The 20,760-nt window shown below is 40.6% G+C and overlaps 1 protein-coding gene across 1 annotated transcript in view; it reads left to right on the top strand.

The window, feature by feature from the left end:
• The window catches only part of LOC146273495 (copine-9-like), a 180,014-nt gene extending 166,228 nt beyond the window's left edge, over positions 1–13,786 (top strand). Inside the window, exons 20-21 of the mRNA XM_084705201.1 lie at positions 12,119–12,192; positions 13,574–13,786. Of these exons, the coding sequence (XP_084561327.1) occupies positions 12,119–12,192; positions 13,574–13,744 (245 nt within the window). The 3' untranslated portion in view covers positions 13,745–13,786. The remainder of the gene's footprint in view (positions 1–12,118; positions 12,193–13,573) is intronic.
• The last annotated feature ends 6,974 nt before the right edge of the window (positions 13,787–20,760 follow it).

Here is a 20,760-nt window from a genome sequence, read left to right as displayed (position 1 = left end):
TGAACATAGGGCCTGTTCTGCTGTAATTGTAATTATTCATTAGTTGTAATCCGCCTTTTAATTCTTGGACAATCTGCTGTTTTTCATGGAACGTGACGTGCTAACATGGATGCAGCTATGAAGCCGGCGGGTTTGTTTCAGGGAATTTATTTTTAAGAGGCTTCCCAATGGAAACCAGACTACGGTTGTTTGCACCTTGTGCGATGCAGAATTAGTTTACTGTAGGAGTTTTTCCAGTCTCAAATACCACCTAAATGCAAAGCATCCCTTAGCTAATGCGGAAGATGCCAGGCCAAACACTGATGTAGCGCAGGGGAAGAGTTGTTGTCAAACTACTATGTTTGAGTGCAACTGAGGTAAGCCCGTCAGCACAGCTTTATCAGCAAAGCTAACTAGAGCTTGAGAAACCCGTTCTCAAAGACTTACTTTTAGTCATTATTTGGGTAGCACACATATTCTGAATGCCTTCGGCGGAATTCAAATGAGCCACTTTAATCTAGGTTAATCTAGATTAATTCCAAGATTACAGTGAGATTAATCTAGATTAAAAAAAAATAATGCCCACCACTAATAAATTAACATTTTTCCATTGTCTTTTTATCTGTATTTCCTGTCATTCAGAAATACAGAAAAAAAACATAATAAACAGAATAAGTAGCCTACTGTAATTTAATCTTTTTTATTTACAGTGTAGCAGCTTCATACATTTAAGCAATTCAAGACTTGCATGTACATTAAGTAATGTCACATTAAATAATGTATTTAAGCTTGTGTGGTGCGTCGCTGTCTTCAATGCCACAACCTAAACATTTTGTCAAAAGAAACGTTTTTAATTTCCGGCACAGTCCAACAATTTCCTCAGTGAAGTTTGGGTAGCAACACCAGCTGGGCTAGCTTGCTCGTAGCACAATTTACCCTGGTCAGGTTCTCCATGCAACTGGCTCTAGACTGAGACCAAATGGTTGCATTTAGCATTGGTTATATAAGCAGTGGAAAGAAAATCCAACTTCATCATCCAGGATGCCACCCACTCCCTCCACCAAAGCTTTGAGCTATTAATATCAGGAAGAAGATTCAGAGTGCCTCTGGCTAAAAAGTCAGTATACAACAAATCATTCATTCCCAATGCAATACATATACAAAACTCATGCTTCTGACACATCACACACACACACTTTGCCTTCAATCAAAAGAAAATGTTCTAACATGGCAACATATTGGACAATAAATCTTTTTGAATCTTGAAAAGATTGCAAAGATTTTAGTTAGATCAATGCACATGAATCCTATTGTATCTAGAGTAGAACATGTTGGGGATATAAGAATTGGATTGCAATTATGGAAATACCCTGTCATGAATGCTGCAAGACAGACAGGATTTAGTGTCACATTCATTTAAAAAAATCCACATTCTGGGAGATATGGAAAGGTCACAAGGCTCCAAACCTTGGAGAAACTCCCGTTGAGATAAAGATGCACTGGACTCCGGACACAAACAGCTTTATCAAGCAGTTTGTGATGGATTTTGGAAACAGGAGATGAGTCCCTGGACTAAATGCGCCACCTGGCTTGAGAAACCCATTTTCAAAGACTTACTTTTAGTCATTATTTGGGTAGCACACATATTCTGAGTGCCTTTGGCGGAATTCAAATGGGCCATTTTAATATAGATTAATCTAGAATAACGCCAAGATTACAGTGAGATTAATCTAGATTTTAAAAAAAAATCTATGCCCACCACTAATATATATACTCACTGGCCACTTTATTAGGTACACCTCGCTAGTAGCGGGTTAAACCCCCATTTGCCTTCAGAACTGCCTTAAAGTCCATTTGGCAGGTTAATTTTCACAAATTTTAACGAATTTGCGCTATTTGCTTGTTGGTAATAAACATTTAAACTGTTATCCATTGTATTTGATGTTGTTGGGTGTCATAAAACGCAATATAATACGAAAAAGCAATGGTTTCTTTCTCCCACAATGCATTGCATGACGTCACGTTGGGAAGACAACAGACCAAAATCTGCTTTGAGACCATTGAAATCAATTAGAAAAAAACACTAGGCTAGTACCAGAGAATGTCTAATATGGGCTCTGCTAGTACCATCAAAACGTGGGACATCTAATTAAGGTGTTTACAACGTCGGGGAAAATATTTAATTTGGGATGATCTTGTGGGGATTTTACAGGTGGGACTGGCAAATTAGCCCATAGCTAGCCCATAGCTACTATGATGTCTTCTAGATCTAGGTCCAATCAAGCATTCCTAAGTGCTGTTGTACTTCCGGAACAAGTGCGTCTTGAGCCTTTTCTTGAAGGTCAGTGTCCCTGATGGAGGTGGGGAGCTGGTTCCACCATTGGGGGTCCAGGCAGGAGAAGAGCTTGTGTTGGGACCGGGCGGTCTTGAGCGGTAGGATCACCAGGCGGTTGTCTGAAGAAGACCGTAGGTGACGGGTGGGGGTGTAAGGCTGCAGAAGAGACTAGATGTAGTCGAGTGCAGTCCCGTTCACTGCTCGGAAGGTCAAAACCAGGGTCTTGAATCTGATACGGGCGTTGATGGGTAGCCAGTGGAGAGAGATGAGGAGCGGGGGAACATGGGAGCGTCTGGGTAGATTGTAGACCAGGCGTGCCGCTGCGTTCTGAATCCTCTGAAGAAGGCAGGTTGCACATGCTGGGAGACCAGCGAGTTGCAGTAGTCCAACTTGGAGAGGACCAGTGCTTGGACTAGCAGCTGGGTGGAGTGCTCAGACAGGTATCTCCTGATCTTCCGGATGTTGTAGAGGGTGAATCTACACGACCGGGAGACTGCAGCAATGTGGGCCGTGAGGGAGAGCCCAAGGTTCCTGGCAGAGGATGAAGGGGTCACCGTTGCAGATCCCAGGGTGATTGACAGATCGTGGGAGATGGAGGGTTTAGCTGGGATGATGAGAAGTTCTGTTTTGGCGAGGTTCAGCTGGAGGTGGTGCTTGGTCATCCAGGCGGATGACTGTGAGGCAGGCCTCAATCCTAGCTGAGATCCCCAGATTAGTTGGGGGGAACCACAGGTACAGCTGCGTGTCATCAGCGTATAACATTTCACTGGGTCTTGCAGCTGTTTGACTGAAATTATATCAAATGTATGTCATGACATTTTGTGTTTTACTAGCTATTTGCCTACTTTAGCAAGTCACAGTATTTCCAAGCTCTGATAATGTAACTGAGAAGACGCAGTAAATAATTCCTCTTTCAAGTAATAAGCCCTCGTTCAAGTCAAATTAGCTGCACAATCTGTTGAGATATTGGGACAAAGCTGCAATACAGTACATAACAAAGTGTTTCATTCTGCAGAAATTGTGTAAATGTTTAATGTAACAAAAAACGTTTTTATAACACCTCAACTGTTATCATTTGAATAATATTACAGCTCATCTTCGTAGGTCACAGGCACAATGTTTACCCGGACGTGACTTTTGTGCATGGAAAAGTGAAACGTAAATGTAGGCTAGTGTAGTGCCTCAAAAAGTAATGTCAGGCCCTGAATGATCACTAGATATAAAGAAAGCGTTGACTTCCACTCGGTGCTATTCACTGACAGTAAAAGTAAATTGTATATGTGCACTGCTATTCGTAGACGAGCTCCAGAGGTTGTTGCTGCGTTGCTAAATGATAGCAACTCACCAGGAGGACACTTCATCAACCCTCCACTCATTCTCCTCGGTACAATGAACCGTTTAATAAATTAATCATTGAATAAAAGATAAATGAATCATTTATTTGGCTTTGACGGCCGGCTGAGGGCCATCATATACATTAGTGGTTCTTGCCACCTCTTCTTCATCCCGGTCAGTCACCATATTTCTAGTACTAGACTGAGGCTCCTCTGCTACACGACTCCCTAGCGTGATGTAATCGTCAAATTGCGCTAATATGCTAATGCTAACACAAAAAATGACAATAACTGGTCTTAAACACCAGTTTGAGACACCATTTGGAGATTTTGGATATCAAGAATTCATTGGTTAAATGATAAAACGTCTTGCCATAGTCTGTAGAGTTGATGTGAACGCAATCACCAATGATTTCTCATAACTTCATTAACACTTCAAACGCGGAGAGTTTTCTTAAATGCAATTCCTTTGATCCTTGTGTGTTTTTAAGGAATCGCATTTGAGACAACTCTGGCCGATTTATGACTGCTATTTTGAGTTCAGAAAGTCTTCTAATGTTCAGAACAAATCCCAGATGAGAAAACTTAATGAATGCCAAATGTCTTCCTAAATCCAATTCAGAAGAAATTTCTTCTTAACTGCGTTCGATAATGAGGCCCATTGTCTGTAAACCCTAGAGATGGTTGTGTGTGAAAATCCCAGTAGATCAACAGTTCCTGAAATACTCAGACCAGCCCGTCTGGCACCAACAACCATGCCACGTTCAAAGTCACTTAAATCCCCTTTCTTCCCCATTCTGATGCTCGGTTTGAACTTCAGCAAGTTTTCTTGACCACGTCTACATGCCTAAATGCATTGAGTTGCTGCCATGTGATTTGCTGCTTAGCTATTTGTGTTAACAAGCAGGACCAGGCGTATTAACAAGCAGGAACCGGCATACCTATTAAAGTGGCCGGTGAGTGTACATATTAATATATATACATTGTATACGAAATCCTGTGCACAGTGCAATGTCCAAAAAGCCTATATAGTTTGTAAATGTAAAGGGAACGAAACCTATTTGAAATGGTCTGTCAGGCTAGTTCTAGTAGATAGACAATTCTCAAGCAGTATGATATTGTCCACTGCCTATTATACACTGCCTTCTTCAGATTCTGAAACACTGGATCTCAATTAACTCTACACCGTAACAACACCTAAAGACCTAAGACAAAGATTCAGCTGTGGCCTTCCGAAGGGCAATGAACTCAACCCATTTGGAGTAGTAATCCACATACACTATCATGTAGACATTGAGGTTGGAAATGCATAGAAACCGACCCATTAGGTCCACACCCATTATCTCCCAAGGCCTGATGACAATGGTCTGCTGCAGCTTTCCGACAGTCTTCCGTCCCTCAGGCTTGTATACTTGGCACATAGGGCAGTTCCTCACAAATGCCGTCACTTCCAGACTAATGTAACTCTTATCAGTAAAAGCTACACAAACTTTGGGAAATCAGTGGTACTCAGTACAAGGTAAATTAGGAGTCTCTAAGAACTACTATGGAGTCCAGGAGAGACAAACAGTTCCCAGAATCATTAACCACGAGAGGGTTAATATCTACTTTCGGGAATTACAACAGTCCCTTTTAATATTGAATCACAGTTGAGAATGGTGATAGGCTATGTTGCAGCCTTACATAGTTGAAACATCAAACATCAAAACAAAGAATTTGGTCCCAAAAAATGGCCCTGACTTATATTTACATTTACATGTATTCATTTAGCAGACACCTTTATCCAAAGCGACTTTCAAGAGAGAGCTTTACAAAAGTGCATTGGCCACTGATCATAACAAGATAGCTCCAAACATTGCGGGTAGCCAAAACATGAAACATACATTGTGAAAAACCAAATAAGTGCTAAAGGCCAGAACCACAAAAGCATGTAGTTAAATAAGTTACAATTAAACAACATGAAACTCAAAAGTGCAAGAGTGCGTTTGTCAGAAGAAGACCGTAGGTGGCGGGTGAGGGTGTAATGCTGGAGGAGAGACTTCATGTAGTCGGGTGCAGTCCCTTTCACCGCTCGGAACGTCAGTAGGGTTGCACGATATTGACAAAATGTGATATTGCGATATTGAGCATGAATATTGCGATATTGATATTCATGTTGATATTTTAAACGTGTGTGGCGGTCTGCAATAACCCGTCGTTGTCACGGCCGCTCATTGTTCGCTATAAGCCAAAAAAGATCAAAATTCAGTTTTCTGTCAAAATTGAGATTTTTTATGTTTGTATAGTTAACACCCTAAACTTAATTGTAATGTACAAAAAGTAAATGATTACTTCTGAAAAACTCTTAATTTCAACGGTTTTTGGACATGTTAACCAGCAAGATTTTCAAGCCAAGTTTAATCAAATCCTCAGTTTGCCTGCTCTTTTTAGTGCTGCAACAGCCCCAAACTACTGATCAATGAAGTCTGGCTGTTAAACTTAAAAATAGCTTGCTGAGAAGTTTATGATGTACCTTAGTAGTTAAACTTACATTTACATTCACAACGTGATTATGAACAAAAGGATTTCCTTTCCATATTTGCCACAGTAAAGTAGAATGAAACGGAGTGGAATCTTTGAATGCAGTTTCAGTATAACAAATAGGCAGCTGATGTGTACCGGCAGGCTAAGCGGAACGTGGCTTTGGCGGTCGGGGAGGCAAAAACCCGGGAATGGGAAGAGTTTGGCGAGGCCATGGAGAATCACCTCCGAACAGCTTCAAAAAGAGCCCCCGAGGGACACGCGACTCAGGAGGGGGAAGCAGTGCTCTGTCAACACTGTATACGGTGGGGATGGTGCGCTGCTGACTTTGACGGGGGACGTCCTGGATCGGTGGAAGGAATGTTTCGAATACATCCTTAATTCCACCAAAACGATTTCCAACGTGGAGGCAGAGTCTGGGGACATCGGGGGGGGGGGGCCCTTCTATCGCTGGGGCTGAGGTTGTCGAGGTGGTTAAGCTCCGCGGTGGCAGGGCCTCTGGGGTGGATGAGGTCCACCCGGAGTTCCTTAAGGCTCTGGATGTTGTAGGGCTGTCTTGGTTGACACAACTCTGCAACATCGCGTGGACATCGGGGACAGTGTCTCTGGACTGGCAGACCGGGGTGGTGGTTCCCCTCTTTAAAAAGGGGGACCAGAGGATGTGCTCCAACTTTAGGGTGATCACACTCCTCAGCCTCCCTGGGAAAGTCTATTCAGGGGTCCTGGAGAGGAGGGTCCGTCGTATTGTCGAACCTCAGATTCAAGAGGAGCAATGTGGTTTGTCCTGACCGTGGAACAGTGGACCAGCTCTATACCCTCCGCAGAGTCCTGGAGGGTACATGGGAGTTCGCCCAACCAGTCTTGACAGGCGAATCGGTGCCGCTTCCGCAGTGATGCGAGCTCTGCATCGGTCCGTCATGGTGAAGAAGGAGCTGAGTCAAAAGGCGAAGCTTTCTATTTACCAGTCGATCTACGTTCCTACCCTCACCTATGGTCACGAACTATGGGTAGTGACCGAAAGAACGAGATCCCGAATACAAGCGGCCGAAATGAGCTTTCTCCGCAGGGTGTCCGGGCTATCCCTTAGAGACAGGGTAAGAAGCTCGGTCATCCGGGAGGGGCTCAGAGTAGAACCGCTGCTCCTCCGCGTAGAGAGGAGCCAGCTGAGGTGGCTCGGGCATCTGATTAGGATGCCTCCTGGACGCCTCCCTGGTGAGGTGTTCTGGGCAGGTCCCACTGGGAAGAGGCCCCGGGGAAGACCCAGGACATGGTGGAGGGACTATGTCTCTCCGCTGGCCTGGGAACGCCTCGGCATCCCCCAGGAAGAGCTGGTGGAAGTGGCCGGGGATAGGGAAGTCTGGGCCTCCCTGCTTAGGTTGCTGCCCCCGCGACCTGACCCCCGGATAAGCGGTAGATGACGAGAGACGAGAGAGATTGGATTTATCCAGTTCATTCAGAAGCTTCTTGAAGAATTCTTTATCGACTGTATAAATGAGTATCATGTCTTGGCCAAATAATGTTACAGCTTCAGTGATTTTGTTATGTCTGTTGGAGCTTAAATCAAATCAAATGTATTTGTATAGCCCTTTTACACGCAAGCATGTCACAGAGGGTTTTACATACGCCCATAGAACTGCCCCTCAACCAACCTAAACACTCAAGGAAGACAAGGAAAAACTCCCAGAAAAACTCCCAACAGGAGAAAAAATTGAAGAAACCTTGGGAGGAGCAATTCAGAGAGGGATCCCCTACTCCAGAGACGGTTGGTGAGAGAGAGGAGCAGAACATAGTCATACAGTGTCAATGGGTTTTGAAACACCAAAATCCATTGTTGAACTTTATAGATGTAGGACAGGACCGCGAGACTCGCTGTTGGCCGTCATGGAAACTGGTTTCCGGTTGACGACCAGGTCCAGCGTTGGCAGACCGACGACCAGGCAGGTGCTGACAGCTCAAACCCCCCACACCACAAGGGATGTGTGTGTGTGTGGGGGGGGGGGACAGAGAGGGGATAGCAGGGATTAGAGAATGCCAAGACCAGCTAACAGTTACAGTCATAATAGAATGAGATCCCCACCGGTCAAGTGTGGACTAGTGCAGCAATTTAACAGAGCAAAAAGGGGTAAGGGCAGAGCCTCTGGTCAATGTGATGGGTATACCCAAGGATAAATTGTGTAACCGAAAGTGCTCGGGGTTCCCTTCACACATCATGATTTCTGAGTGGCTCCGACGTTCTTCCGAGCGACTTTAGTCACTCTAAACACACCTCACATCAAGGGAATACCTGATAAAATAATCTGTAAATCAGTGTTTCTCAACCTTTTTTGAGCCGCGGTACATTTTTTACATTTACCAAAATCCTGGGTCACACCACCAACCAAAATTACACAAAATGACACTCTAACACAATAGATATTAGATTAGATGACCTTTATTATAATACATCGTTAATAATATTGTTTTTTTATGTATACTTAGTGGGAAACCTGGGGCTGTTTCGATGTACACAAAATGGATATCCTGGCAGTAATGGTAGAAAGACACACACAAAGCTCTTCCTCAATAGCTCTCAGTCTGTTTTTGGTTTTTATCGCAGTCAAGCTTGAGAAGCTCAGCTCACACAGATATGGGGTTGAAAACGGGAGCACTGTCAAAATAGCTTTGTGGCTAGAATGCGGATCTCCTTGGCAACAGATAACCAAAAACTGTCCAAAGGAAGATCAGCAAAGTTTAGCTTTAAACCACGATCTTGTTTCAGTTCAATGAATTCCTCTTGCTCCTCGACTATTTTCCGATGGACAAAAACTATTTGACAAACGCTTTAGTATGGCTTCAAAATTTACAATCAGGAGGCTAACTAGCAGATAGTTAGCCTGACGTTGTCATACTCATAATTTCTAGTCAGAATATGAGTCTGAGAACTCTCCGTTGGGCTGTGAGTATGGGGCGTGTTTCAACCGAACTCGTAAAACAAATGCCTCTTCACTCAATTTGATATACCTACAACCAATTAGAGCATCGTGATATCAGAGCCTGTTTAAAGCCTGTTTCTTTATTAGACATTCTCTGGTAATATGTTGTTTGTTGAAAACGAATTCAACCCAAACACTCTTTGGTGACGTGGTTGATTACGTTACTGTTGATCATCTGTCCATCATCGTATAAAGCCCGCCCTGACAATTGTATTGGTCCGAACAGCTCCTGTTCGGGTATAGTTGTTCCGCAACCAAGCTACTCCAGACCCAACTTCCCGACCACATTTTTTTGTGGCTTGCTAATGTTGTTGCTAATGTTGCTAATGCTCTGACATTCTGGTTCTGCTTCGAATGCCATCAAGCGGGATCTCTGGTTGTAGTCAGTCCGTCACTAACATATAACTAACTAATATCAGCATTCGTTAGCAGAATGCTAGCGTGTTATGGGCAACAACGACTTACCCTGTAAGAAATCAAAAGGACATAAGTACTCGTTCATTCAACTTTTGACCTATAATCCATGTTGAACACGCAAAAACTACAATCAAATCGGAGATTTCTCAACGACAATCAGGCGAAAGAGACTAATTTAGCCGTTTAGCTCCATTGACTCCCATTCAACATGCACTCGCTCTCAATCACCCCCAGTGGAACTCTGATGGAACTGCAACCAAATTCAGTACAATGGGGCTTAATAGGGAGTGGCAAGGCTCTCCTTAAACAGGCTCTGCAAATACTAAATGATAGATACATACAGCCTAGCGCAGACACTGTCAAAATGGGGGGTGGCTATGTTGGTCCCAACCAATAGCATGGAAGCATAGATGGTCCAAACGTGTACAGACGTTGAAAACGTCCGTATACAGACGTCAAAACGTGTACAGACATTTAAAACGTCTATTTATTATATTTCACGTCAGATGATGTCACGTCTGTACACAAACAACAATTCAGATATTTTGGCACCGTTGGCGTTTGATATTTTTGAGGTGAGAAAAAAGGTTGTTTTGCATCTTTCCTTTCGCTCCACACACTCGATTTGCAGTTCGATCTTCCTCTCCACTCACGCTGTTGAAGTGTGCGTAGGACAGGGCAACTGGCCAATGCACGGCTATAAATTGATCACAACACACAGCCCCCGGCGCATGTCTCCACAAAAATCGCATTGTTTTCGGGACATTTTCGATATTGATATTGCACAACGTGATATTGCAAAAATTATATTGAGTCGATATATCGTGCACACTTAGCAGTACCAGGGTCTTGAATCTGATACGGGCCGTGATGGGAAGCCAGTGGAGGGAGATGAGGAGCGGGGTAACATGGGAGCGTCTGGGTAGATTGAAGACCTGGCGAGCTGCTGCATTATGAATCCTCTGGAGAGGGCGGGTTGCGAAAGCTATGTAAAAACGTTTTCACTGGCAATATCTTAGCTGGAAACACGATTCAAACAGTACTCTCTGCAACTGAAAAAATACCCCCCAAAACGAAATAAGATTTAAATGTGTGTCTGGAAAACTGGCAAATATAAAGTTCACTAGAAGTGATCATCATGTGTCAGTACAGTAGCAATGTCCCTGCTTGAAGACTAGGGGGTCATGTGATGTCCCTTACAAAAAACAAGTATATTAAAGTATACTATAAGTACACTAAAATATGGATACATTTCTTCTGGAGTAGGATGTACATTTTCTATTATTATACAGCAAAAACAGTCCAAATAATTTTTAAGTACATTACAGGTTACATTTTTTAGATCCATCTCATTCTAATTATTCATGTCTATGAAAATCTATTATGCATTGCACATTGAATCTTTTTTGGTACTGAAGCTGTAACCTTAATTACTGCCAAAACATTCTGGAGCCCTATACTCTTATCCTAACAATTATCAATTAGAGTATTAATGGAAAAAACTAAAAAGCTACTTGAGAAATTCCAATTCCCATGATGCAAGGCGGTAAATAGCATTAATTTGCTGTTAAGTTTTCTGTTCGAAATACAAATGTAACTTCAGTAATTTAGTTTTTTTAAATGTGTCTGATTAGAATGTAGTGTTTTGTTGCATGTTAATTGTCATTGTTGTGCTGGTTTACCACTGTAACCATGAGTTAAATGACTGTTACGTTTGATAAAGAGCTGGATTCAAGCATCGTCAATGCTTACGCAGTAAATAGCTTCTTTCAGCTAAGAAACTGCTGTGTAACTTTGCCCCCGTTCTGCCAAGTGACGCCAAATCAGAGGCATTTGAGGGGCCCTTGAACATTTTAATATATTAGTAAGTCATAGTGAAATTATTTAGTTTACTTTTTGAAGTACTTAAATTAATTGAAAGTGCACTTATTGCAAAGTATACTTAATGAAGACATAGGTTACTAGTATTCAAAAGTATACTTTGAAGTACTTTAGGAATTATACTTGATGAACTGAAAGTGCACTACACAGGCTTCTTTACAGTATTCAAAAGTAAACCTTGAAATACATTATAAGTGTACTGTAAAGTGTACTAAATGACCTAAAAAGTGGGCCAATTCAGTTTACTTAGTACAAAAAAAGTATATAATTAAGTACACTGCTAGTATACTTTAAGTAACATGATAATAGTATACTTTTTATACTAAGTCTACTTACAAAATGAACTTAAAGTACACTTCTTTTTTGTAAGGGAAGTTTTGACATTTAGCATATTGATACAACATGCCACAAATACCAATACCAAATAATCTAAAAGTTTGACAGTCAAAACTGATATCTGTGGGCGTTGCAGGACTGTAATAAACATGACCAATAATTAATGTCGGACCGGAACTAATGATTGGACAGAATTTGTACCAAATGCAATGATTGACTACTTGTCTGTCTACCTATTTCCCGATAGAAGTCCGGCAACGTGTTCATTTGTTTTGGAGAAGTGACCTTTCTGTGAAGGGGTGGGATATTTTGGTTTGAATCCTTTCAAACTCTTTGCTCCATAGCCATGGAGGAACTCGATGGGGACGAGGTGAGAGTGTCCTCAAGGGGGCGTTTTGCAGAGCGTGATATCGTCCAGGTAAAACGCTTTTCTTCATCCTCTAAGTACATATTTTACTCCCACAATATAGTTAAAAGCTGTCTGTTCAAGTTTGTTAGTCACTGTGTTACGCCCGGTACACTGTTTTGCAATAAAAATAAATAAACATAAATACTGTTTGACATTGACATGACATTTTTATCATACAAACCTCTTTCAATTGTAGGACTAGGGGTGTGTAGAGTTGCTATCTCTTTAAATGTATTTTCCCCCACACACCTGTCACCAACACATCTTTTTATATATTTTACGATGGTAACACCCATTGGCGGGGAATGCCAGTGCAGTGCCCATTCTCTTGATATCCATGGCTCCATTGCTTAGTGCGGTTCAACATGGCGGCAGACCCATTTATAATTATGTCTCATGAACCACTCATCCAAACATCTTCACATGCTACTTGTCGCTGAGTCCTGTGGTGGAATTTTGGGGGAGAATCAATAGTTAAAATGAATTGAATTATTTAACATACTGATAACAGCCCAACCATTACACCAACATAACCATCTTTGACACACAAACATCAGACAATAACACAAAAAACACCTGGCCATGAATCAGATGGGAACAGCTCCATCTAGCATTCTAGATTGGAACCGGAGAATCCAGCGGACACCAGCACTTCTCAGCTGATGGCCCTGAACTCCCAAGAACATCATTCAACACACCATTTTATAGTACACAGTTCTAAACATTAGTCCATCCTCAATGGTCACTGTCTTCTTCACAATGAATTCCAGGATCAAAACAAACCTAAAACCATACAAATTTAAATACAATCAAAGTCCCAACAATTCAACAATAGTCCCCCCTTAGAAGAACACCCCATCATAAAACTCAATGGAGCATCTATCTCAGGTTCAACTGTCATTTTGCAGGGAACAACAACCTCAGAAGTAATTAAACAGCTATCATCTACTCTACAACAAACAAGCCCCCATCCTGTATACAGCAACAGCTGGTGAAACCTGTTTCTTAACCTTGAACATAGAAGCCTTACAAAACAAATCACATTTAAACCACATTAGGTTTATATACAGGCAAAAATTCCATATCAGTCCTGAGCAATACAGCTGGAGAATTTCACTTAATGCAAAGCCCAATTCTCTAAATAATCGAGTCACAAACACACACAGTACATGCCTTTACACTTAAATTAATGCTAATGACAACACACCCAAATACACAACCAATTAATGACAAAACATTTTGTAAAAAATACTAGTTGTGTTCAGTATGCTAATAATAGTTTTTACTGTATACCTTTACTGTGTTCTTCATTCTATACTTTTACAGCTTTGTTAACTTAAATTACTTTTAAGTTTTGCATAATTTTCTACAATAGATTGCTCCTTTCCAGTTTGTGCCATTTAGAGACTACATTGACAGGTCGGGGAACCAGGTTTTGAGCATGGCAAGGCTCGCCAAGGATGTCCTAGCTGAAGTCCCGGAGCAGCTTCTCTCCTTTATGAAGAGTCGGAGAATTGAGCCTCGACCTTCCCTTCCGCCACCCTCCTCCACCACCCACTAATGCCCAACATATCCATCTGGGGGTAGAAGGAAAGAGGTTGGGAGTGAGGGAAATAACTTGGTGACAGCATTGAACATCGAGGGAAGGTGTTTTAGGGTGGGTGTGGGGCAAGATGTTTTGCTTGAAGATGTAGGGTAATGTAGATTTAAAGTAATGGAGCCAAAAACAATATGTATATATATATAAACTCAACTCTTCTTTCTTATTTTTGGGGGGATTGCCATGAGGTTTCTGAGAGAATGACAAATCTACAATGCGACACTGACAGATTTTCAGTCCATGGTGACATTCATTAATTTTCCCTTCCTGACTTGCTTCTCTCCACTGCTGGTTGACTGAGCGCCTTCCTTTCTGGCACACACAGTGAGCTGTCTGTGATGTAACGTATGCCTCTACCTGAATGGTTCAAACACTACTTGACCTTTTAAGGTGAGAGCAGCCTCTGCGTTCACGTTCGTTTCCATTTTTGTCCTTGCCTTCTTTCTCTTCACCTCAGAAGATACAGTTGAACATTATGAGAGACCAAAAACAAGGTTGCACCTTTATCTGACTAACAATGGCTCACTAGTGTCTCAACTGCTGACACTCATATCAGCATGTGTTTTAGTTTGAGTGTTTTTTGTGGTGAGAAGCAGGAAATAGCAACTGGGTTCCATGAATCAAAACAGTCCACATAAGGTTGCCATGGCAGTGCCTTTATCACTCACAAAATCCACTTTAAGAAAGGCTATATTCACATATTGTTTATAACACATGAAAACTCTTATGGAGTCAGAAGACAGAATAAGAACAAATACATTTCTTCATGTTTTGGATTCTTCTCAGGGCATCATTGAAGCCTTTGAATGGGTTGGATAAGAGCTACATAGAGGAACATTGTGGGTATCCCTGGACTGTTGTAAATAATACCATTCTTTCATTCCTTTTGACTGGGGAAATGCTCAATTGCAAACACATTGTGGATATGGCACTGATTCAAGTTATATTATTATTATTGTTATATTTGCCACTGTAAGCACATGAAAATGTATTATATAAATACAGTAAAGATTATAACATTTGCTTGTATTACATTTTCAATACAGTGGTCTTTGAAACCTCTATTTCAAATATATACATAATTGAACTTGGCCATGCCAGCGGGGTGGCTTTTGCAGGCGCCCCTGAAGGCCAATGTTTCCAGAAACGAAGGGCCTTGAAATTGTCTTGAGATGAAACACGGCTGAAAAATATTCCCAGCTCTCGCCTCTATTTTCTTCCTCCTCTTTGCAATTTGATGACTTCCTGACTATAACACCTATCTTCTTCTGCTGTCATTTTTTTATGAAAGAATTTATTTTTTCTTCCCTCCAATTGATAACTTTAAAAAACCCTATTCTGCACTTTTTATGAATCATTTATGATGTGTTCAGTCAGTTGTCCCAGCTGCTGTCTTTTAAAGCCTTTGGAGTGTGTGTCTGTTTAGAATTAGAAAGGCCAAGCACTGCACACTTCACAGGCCAAAAGTGCTTCAATGTATTAAAGCACGTGCCCAGAGTCACCTTCACATCCCTTCAATAGTTCTGCAGAAAGTGCAGAGAAAGAAAGACTAATGGCGTGCATCGGCAAAAGTTGCTCTCAAGCTGTTTTGAGAAAGTTTGAATGTTCCATTTTACTTGCAAATGTTGTGGTATTTAAGATATACCCGATATGTCTCGTAGGGTGACATAATCTTTGAGCTTGTAAATGAGCCAAATGATGCATTCTTTGGCTTTTCATTTTAATTAAAAAAATTAATTAATTCTCAGGAGTTGTTAGTTTTATTAAGCCTTTTTAGTTTTGGATGTACAGTAAAGAAGAATACCACGAGGACTGGATGGAAAAAAAGTTCTCTGTGTGACATGTTTGATCATTCTCTGTCTGTCATTCTGTCTGTTTCTCTTCTCCACTCATGCCCCTAATTCCTTGCAGTAAAGCAACTACATTTCAATGACCTTTAGCAAATTGTATGAGGTGGATACCAAAAACTACCAAACCATTTCGGTTACATTACTCTAATTGTATTTCAAGACAACAGTTGTCATTGTTTCCTTCATGCACTGTATTCGCTGCAAGTGCATGGGCTAATATAATAATTTCATGGCTTGCATCTGATATCAACAATAAAGTATGTACAGGAAATCCGGAATTGGAAAGACAATGATCCATAAATACTTTTTACAAGACACATTTTGGGCTGGTTGGTAATGTTATTGGGAAAACCCTTGCATGTCCAAAAAACTTTGTAAACACGGTCAATTATACAGTAGAAGCTGAAGTATGAAATGGACAGGACAATACAGTAGTTTGTCTTTTGGCTTCAGAAAGGATACTGATATGTGGCCTTATCTCTGTCTTAATCCCAATGTATGTGTCAGGGGAGGATTCTATTTTTATATGACTAAATGCAAGTTATTTCTATTGTTTTTGCATGCTTATTTGGCTATTACACTGCTGCTGGTTGTAGTTGCAATCTGACCTTGCTGCGTTACTTTAAGCGCCTAAATTGATCACTGAATTTAGTTTACAACCAGTTTACTTGAATTATAAGATTCTATAAGATTATATGATATATTAATAGTAAATATATAGATGTGTAACACACAGTGTTTTAACAAGTGCATGTGTGTTAATATTATAAAAGAAAGGTTGAAACCACTTCACATGTTAAAATCTTTGCAGAATGCATATCAGACTTTTTATTTAATGTGTACGGTATTTGTTTGTGCCCTCATTTAAGTACAATTGATGCACTCCACACAGTATACTGGTCACAACTATTTTTCCTTCAAGTATACTTATTATAGATTTTGCTTACCTGTTTTGCTTCCGTACATTTGAGTCAATGTACAGAATATTATGTAAACAGTCTTCCTACTCTCTGTTTCTATATGATAATGTTAATGTGTATGTTATTTTTTGTCAACAATGTAGTGGTCTTGTAGAATTGTATGATGGTGGTTTATAGCTTTAGTTTGGAAATCAAATAAAGATATTGTAATAACTAAGATGATTTCTGAATGAATGGCAGCTGTTATAGATTTCAAAGTTTTCATTGCAAATCCACCCCTGGAGTCATTCATTTTAATGCTGCACGCATTTTAGTCCACTTTGTTAAACTTTGAGTCAGCCACAAAAAACATATGTTGACATATTTTATAGGCCTATACATTTAATTAGAGTATGCCTCTTTTGTTTTTCAGTAAGCTGATTTATTCAGTGTACTGATTTTAGATTAACCGAGTGTTCAACTTCAATTGCTGATCAATGAGCCTATTTCGCCACTTAGTGGTCATCAAACATATTACAACCATGTTGGGTCCGTGTACCTGTCGGACATTTAATTATTTATTTTTCCCAATCCATATTGTCAAATGCAAAAAAAGCCGTAATAACGCTTGGACAGTTTTGGAACTCAAACCCATTTTAGCAAAGTATAACAGTACGCGTAGATGCAGCACAGAAAATCTTGCCAGGGGTGACAGAGAATGATGTTGTGGTTCAATAAAGTGAAACTATGAAACATGCAATGGCATTACATTTGAAGTAGGCCTAATGTCAGTCTACTTTTTCAGAGCTATTTGCAAAGGTAAAGGCACATGCAGTTGGTGGCACACACACACAGATTCCTGGAATAATAGATAAGGCATAACATAAGCAATTTATAATGTAGGAAATGTCTGAAGGGAATTTATTGAAGGCTACGTAATCATTTACATGAATGTACCACAGCATCGGCTATTTGTTTAAAATCATGAGAAATTGCTGCTGATGTGCATAAATGACTATAATAGATGGTGTGGAGGTTGAACAAGTACTTCAGAGATGACAGAGAATTTAAATTGTGATCTGAGAAATATAGGTACCATCTATAATTCCAGGAATCTGTGTGTGTGTGTGCCACCAATTTTTATCACTGGCACTATGCACCATCTATCATTCACGTAATCTGTATTTGTGTGTTTCACTGACATCTTAATCACCGACTGCCTCCTGGGCACTGGTAAAGTAAATTGTGAAAACTCAAACTTGAGATTTTACTGGGGCACTGCAGATTTGTATTGGGGCACAGGTAAAAAGACATGTGGGGTCCCAGTAAAAAAGGTCTTGTGACACCCCTGGACCCTCTTACCTCTAGTGCACATAGTGCATTTGTGAACTGTATAGTGACATGGCTGAAAAAGATCCATTGCGAAACTGGCAGCAAATTAATTTGGGGAAATTTCAAAATACTTATCAAGTACACAAGGACGGACTGGGAGTAAAAATAGGCCCTGGACTTTGATCCAGACCAGCCTACCAGAACCGGTCCCGTACACGCCACCACCGCGACCGCCCTGCTAATGCATGCAAATTCTGTGCCTGATGTGATGCTTTGGGACTTCCACGCTTAATGCGAGCACGCGTAGCGCGCAAATTATTTTGGCTGATTTGAGCGAAAAGTAGTTTTTTGAGCTTGATGTAAACCAAACAAACATAGCCTTTTGTCCAATTGGTAAAACATTGTCTAGTGAAGGTAATTTGGTAACGTTTAATAGTTCAAAATATCCATGGGCATGTATCTTTAATGCAACATTTAAAGATGTTTCAGTTAACACATTCTTAATAGTATAAACTAATGAATAAGGGTTGTAGTAAGTTGAATAGTTTTTTTATGTAAATATGTATACAGATATTTAATTAGACAACCAGACCATGTTGTGTCAGTCCCTGAAGATGCTTGGAAACTATGACAATCATGCCATGTTCAGCTTGTCACTGCAGTCCTGCATATCTACCTGTGACACAGGTGTTGGTCTTGTCTAAGGCCAGGAATACACCAGGCTCGTTCAATTTGCATTATATATTGTCTAGACAAATGTACCTTTTCATTGAACGTTTTATTATTGTACAAGGTTGTATTCACAATTCACAATGTGTCCAATGAACAATTTCAAAATGTTTGACCTAACAACTGGGTCAACCTTTAAATACTTTTCACGTTATTTACATTATATTGTCCTCCACAAGCATTTACTACATGTTACCTTTCTAAAAATCCTCCGTTACTATGAGGAATTAACGCAGCTTCTGAGCAGGTACACATTTTAACAGCAGGTGGCGTAGTTCTGCCAATTTAGTGGAATTTAATCTGAACCCAGATAACTGTTACACTGGCAGTAAATAATACATTTCGAATGAAAACCACTATATTTCGCGCCAGTTCCCTGCCATTTAGCTGCACATTGTCCAACTAATGGTAGGTGTAATGACTGGTTGTCTAAATAAATATCCGTATACATATTTACATTAAAAACTATTAAACTTACTACGACCTAGGTCATGTGTGATAGACAGACGAAAATGTCCAATGATACTAGACACAGAAATGGCTACGATGGGCTTGGATGGTTTTGGGAGCAGTGTTCCCGCCTTCTTCTACCGAGAAACAAAACTTTTTTTTACAAGTACACAAATATTTTTCTTCTACGGAGACACAAAACGTTTTTTTACAAGTACACAAATCTTTTTCTTCTACGGAGACACAACTTTTTTTTACAAGTACACAAATCTTTTTCTTCTACGGACACACAAAACCTTTTTTTTTAAGTACTGTACTTGAAGTACACAAATCTCTTTTGCAAGTTACAAATCTTTTTTACAGAGCTCGCTCTCCTGGCACTAATTTCACGCCATACACTAACGGTGCGTTCACACTGCAGCGGGGCGGGCAGAGCGGGGCGTCGGCTTCCCATTCATTTTAATGAAACCAGGCGTTGACGCCCGCGTAGGGCATTGTGGAAAGGCGAGCGGGGCGGCGAAAGTTGGATTTTCTCAACTTTATGTAAATGAGGAGCGTGAAAACGCCAGCAATGGCCAATCAGGTTGGTTTCTTGTTTCTTGTAACGTAGCAACTGTTTGTCATGGTAAACATTTCTAGGTTTGACAATTTCAAGATGGAAGATCAACTCATCGTATGTGTGTCTTCATACCCAGTATTGTATGATACGTCTATGTTCAATTACAGAGATGTAAACTAAAAAAATATGCCTGGCGCAGGGTTGCTGAGGTTGTCTGCGTCCCTGGTGTGTTGTATTTTGTACTTTAATTCAGTTTTTCACATTACGTAACTTTCTTCTGTGCTAGCTGCATAGTCTAGCTAGCTCACCTGGCACACGATTGACAGTCAACGCTGAAATGCTGGCTGGCAGCCACTCACTATCCATACAGTGAATGTGTAGTGGCAAGTCATAATCTAGCGATTGATTTGCAGAGATTTCGAGTAATATAATAAAAGGTTACACATGTCAACGTTTATGTCTGATGCATCTTTTTTTCCAGCCGGAACAAGACCCGTTAATGTACGTAGAGTGCGGATTGCATTTAATCTTTCACTCGTCCTAAAAAAAAGTGTGGAAAAAGATAACCTATTGTGTGCTGTAGATAAGATCATGTCAGATCCAGAATGCGTATCGGATTTTAGCCTAATGTGTGTAAAAGCTGTATTTTGTCTGCACATTTGCCATGACATTATACGAACTACAACAGTGATTTAAGAGAACTACAGCTCTGAATTAATCTGTCTGACACGCCCCCAAGCGTGGTGCACTGTGGGAAGGCCGGCGGTGCAGAGCGGTAAAAAAGTCTGCAGTGTGAACGTAAGAGTGCCCGGTTCTCGAAAGGGCTAAAATCCCATTCAAAAAAATACATGCACACGCTGACAGAGAGAGAGATTCCTGGCATTATTGGAGTATGCAACCTTAGATAAACAGATATGTTTTGCATACAGTATATATACATATATCATTTATTTGTACATGCAGTAAGCGTTGCGCTTGCTCATTTATTTGATCATTTAGTAATTGATAATTTATTCGTAAATATATATATATATATATAATTTTTTCTTTTTTTAATGAATGGCCTTCTTAGAAAGATGTGCTCTGAAATATGGATGTTTTTTTTAAACGGTCCAAACTGATCCATTACACGACTAGCCTGCAGTTCACAGTAAACTC

Source organism: Hypomesus nipponensis, chromosome 9 (genome assembly GCF_054491055.1).
Source record: "Hypomesus nipponensis isolate SF chromosome 9, ASM5449105v1, whole genome shotgun sequence".
Classification (NCBI taxonomy): domain Eukaryota; kingdom Metazoa; phylum Chordata; class Actinopteri; order Osmeriformes; family Osmeridae; genus Hypomesus; species Hypomesus nipponensis.
Note: the sequence above shows the minus strand (reverse complement) of the source record. Positions and strands in the feature narration are given on the sequence as shown.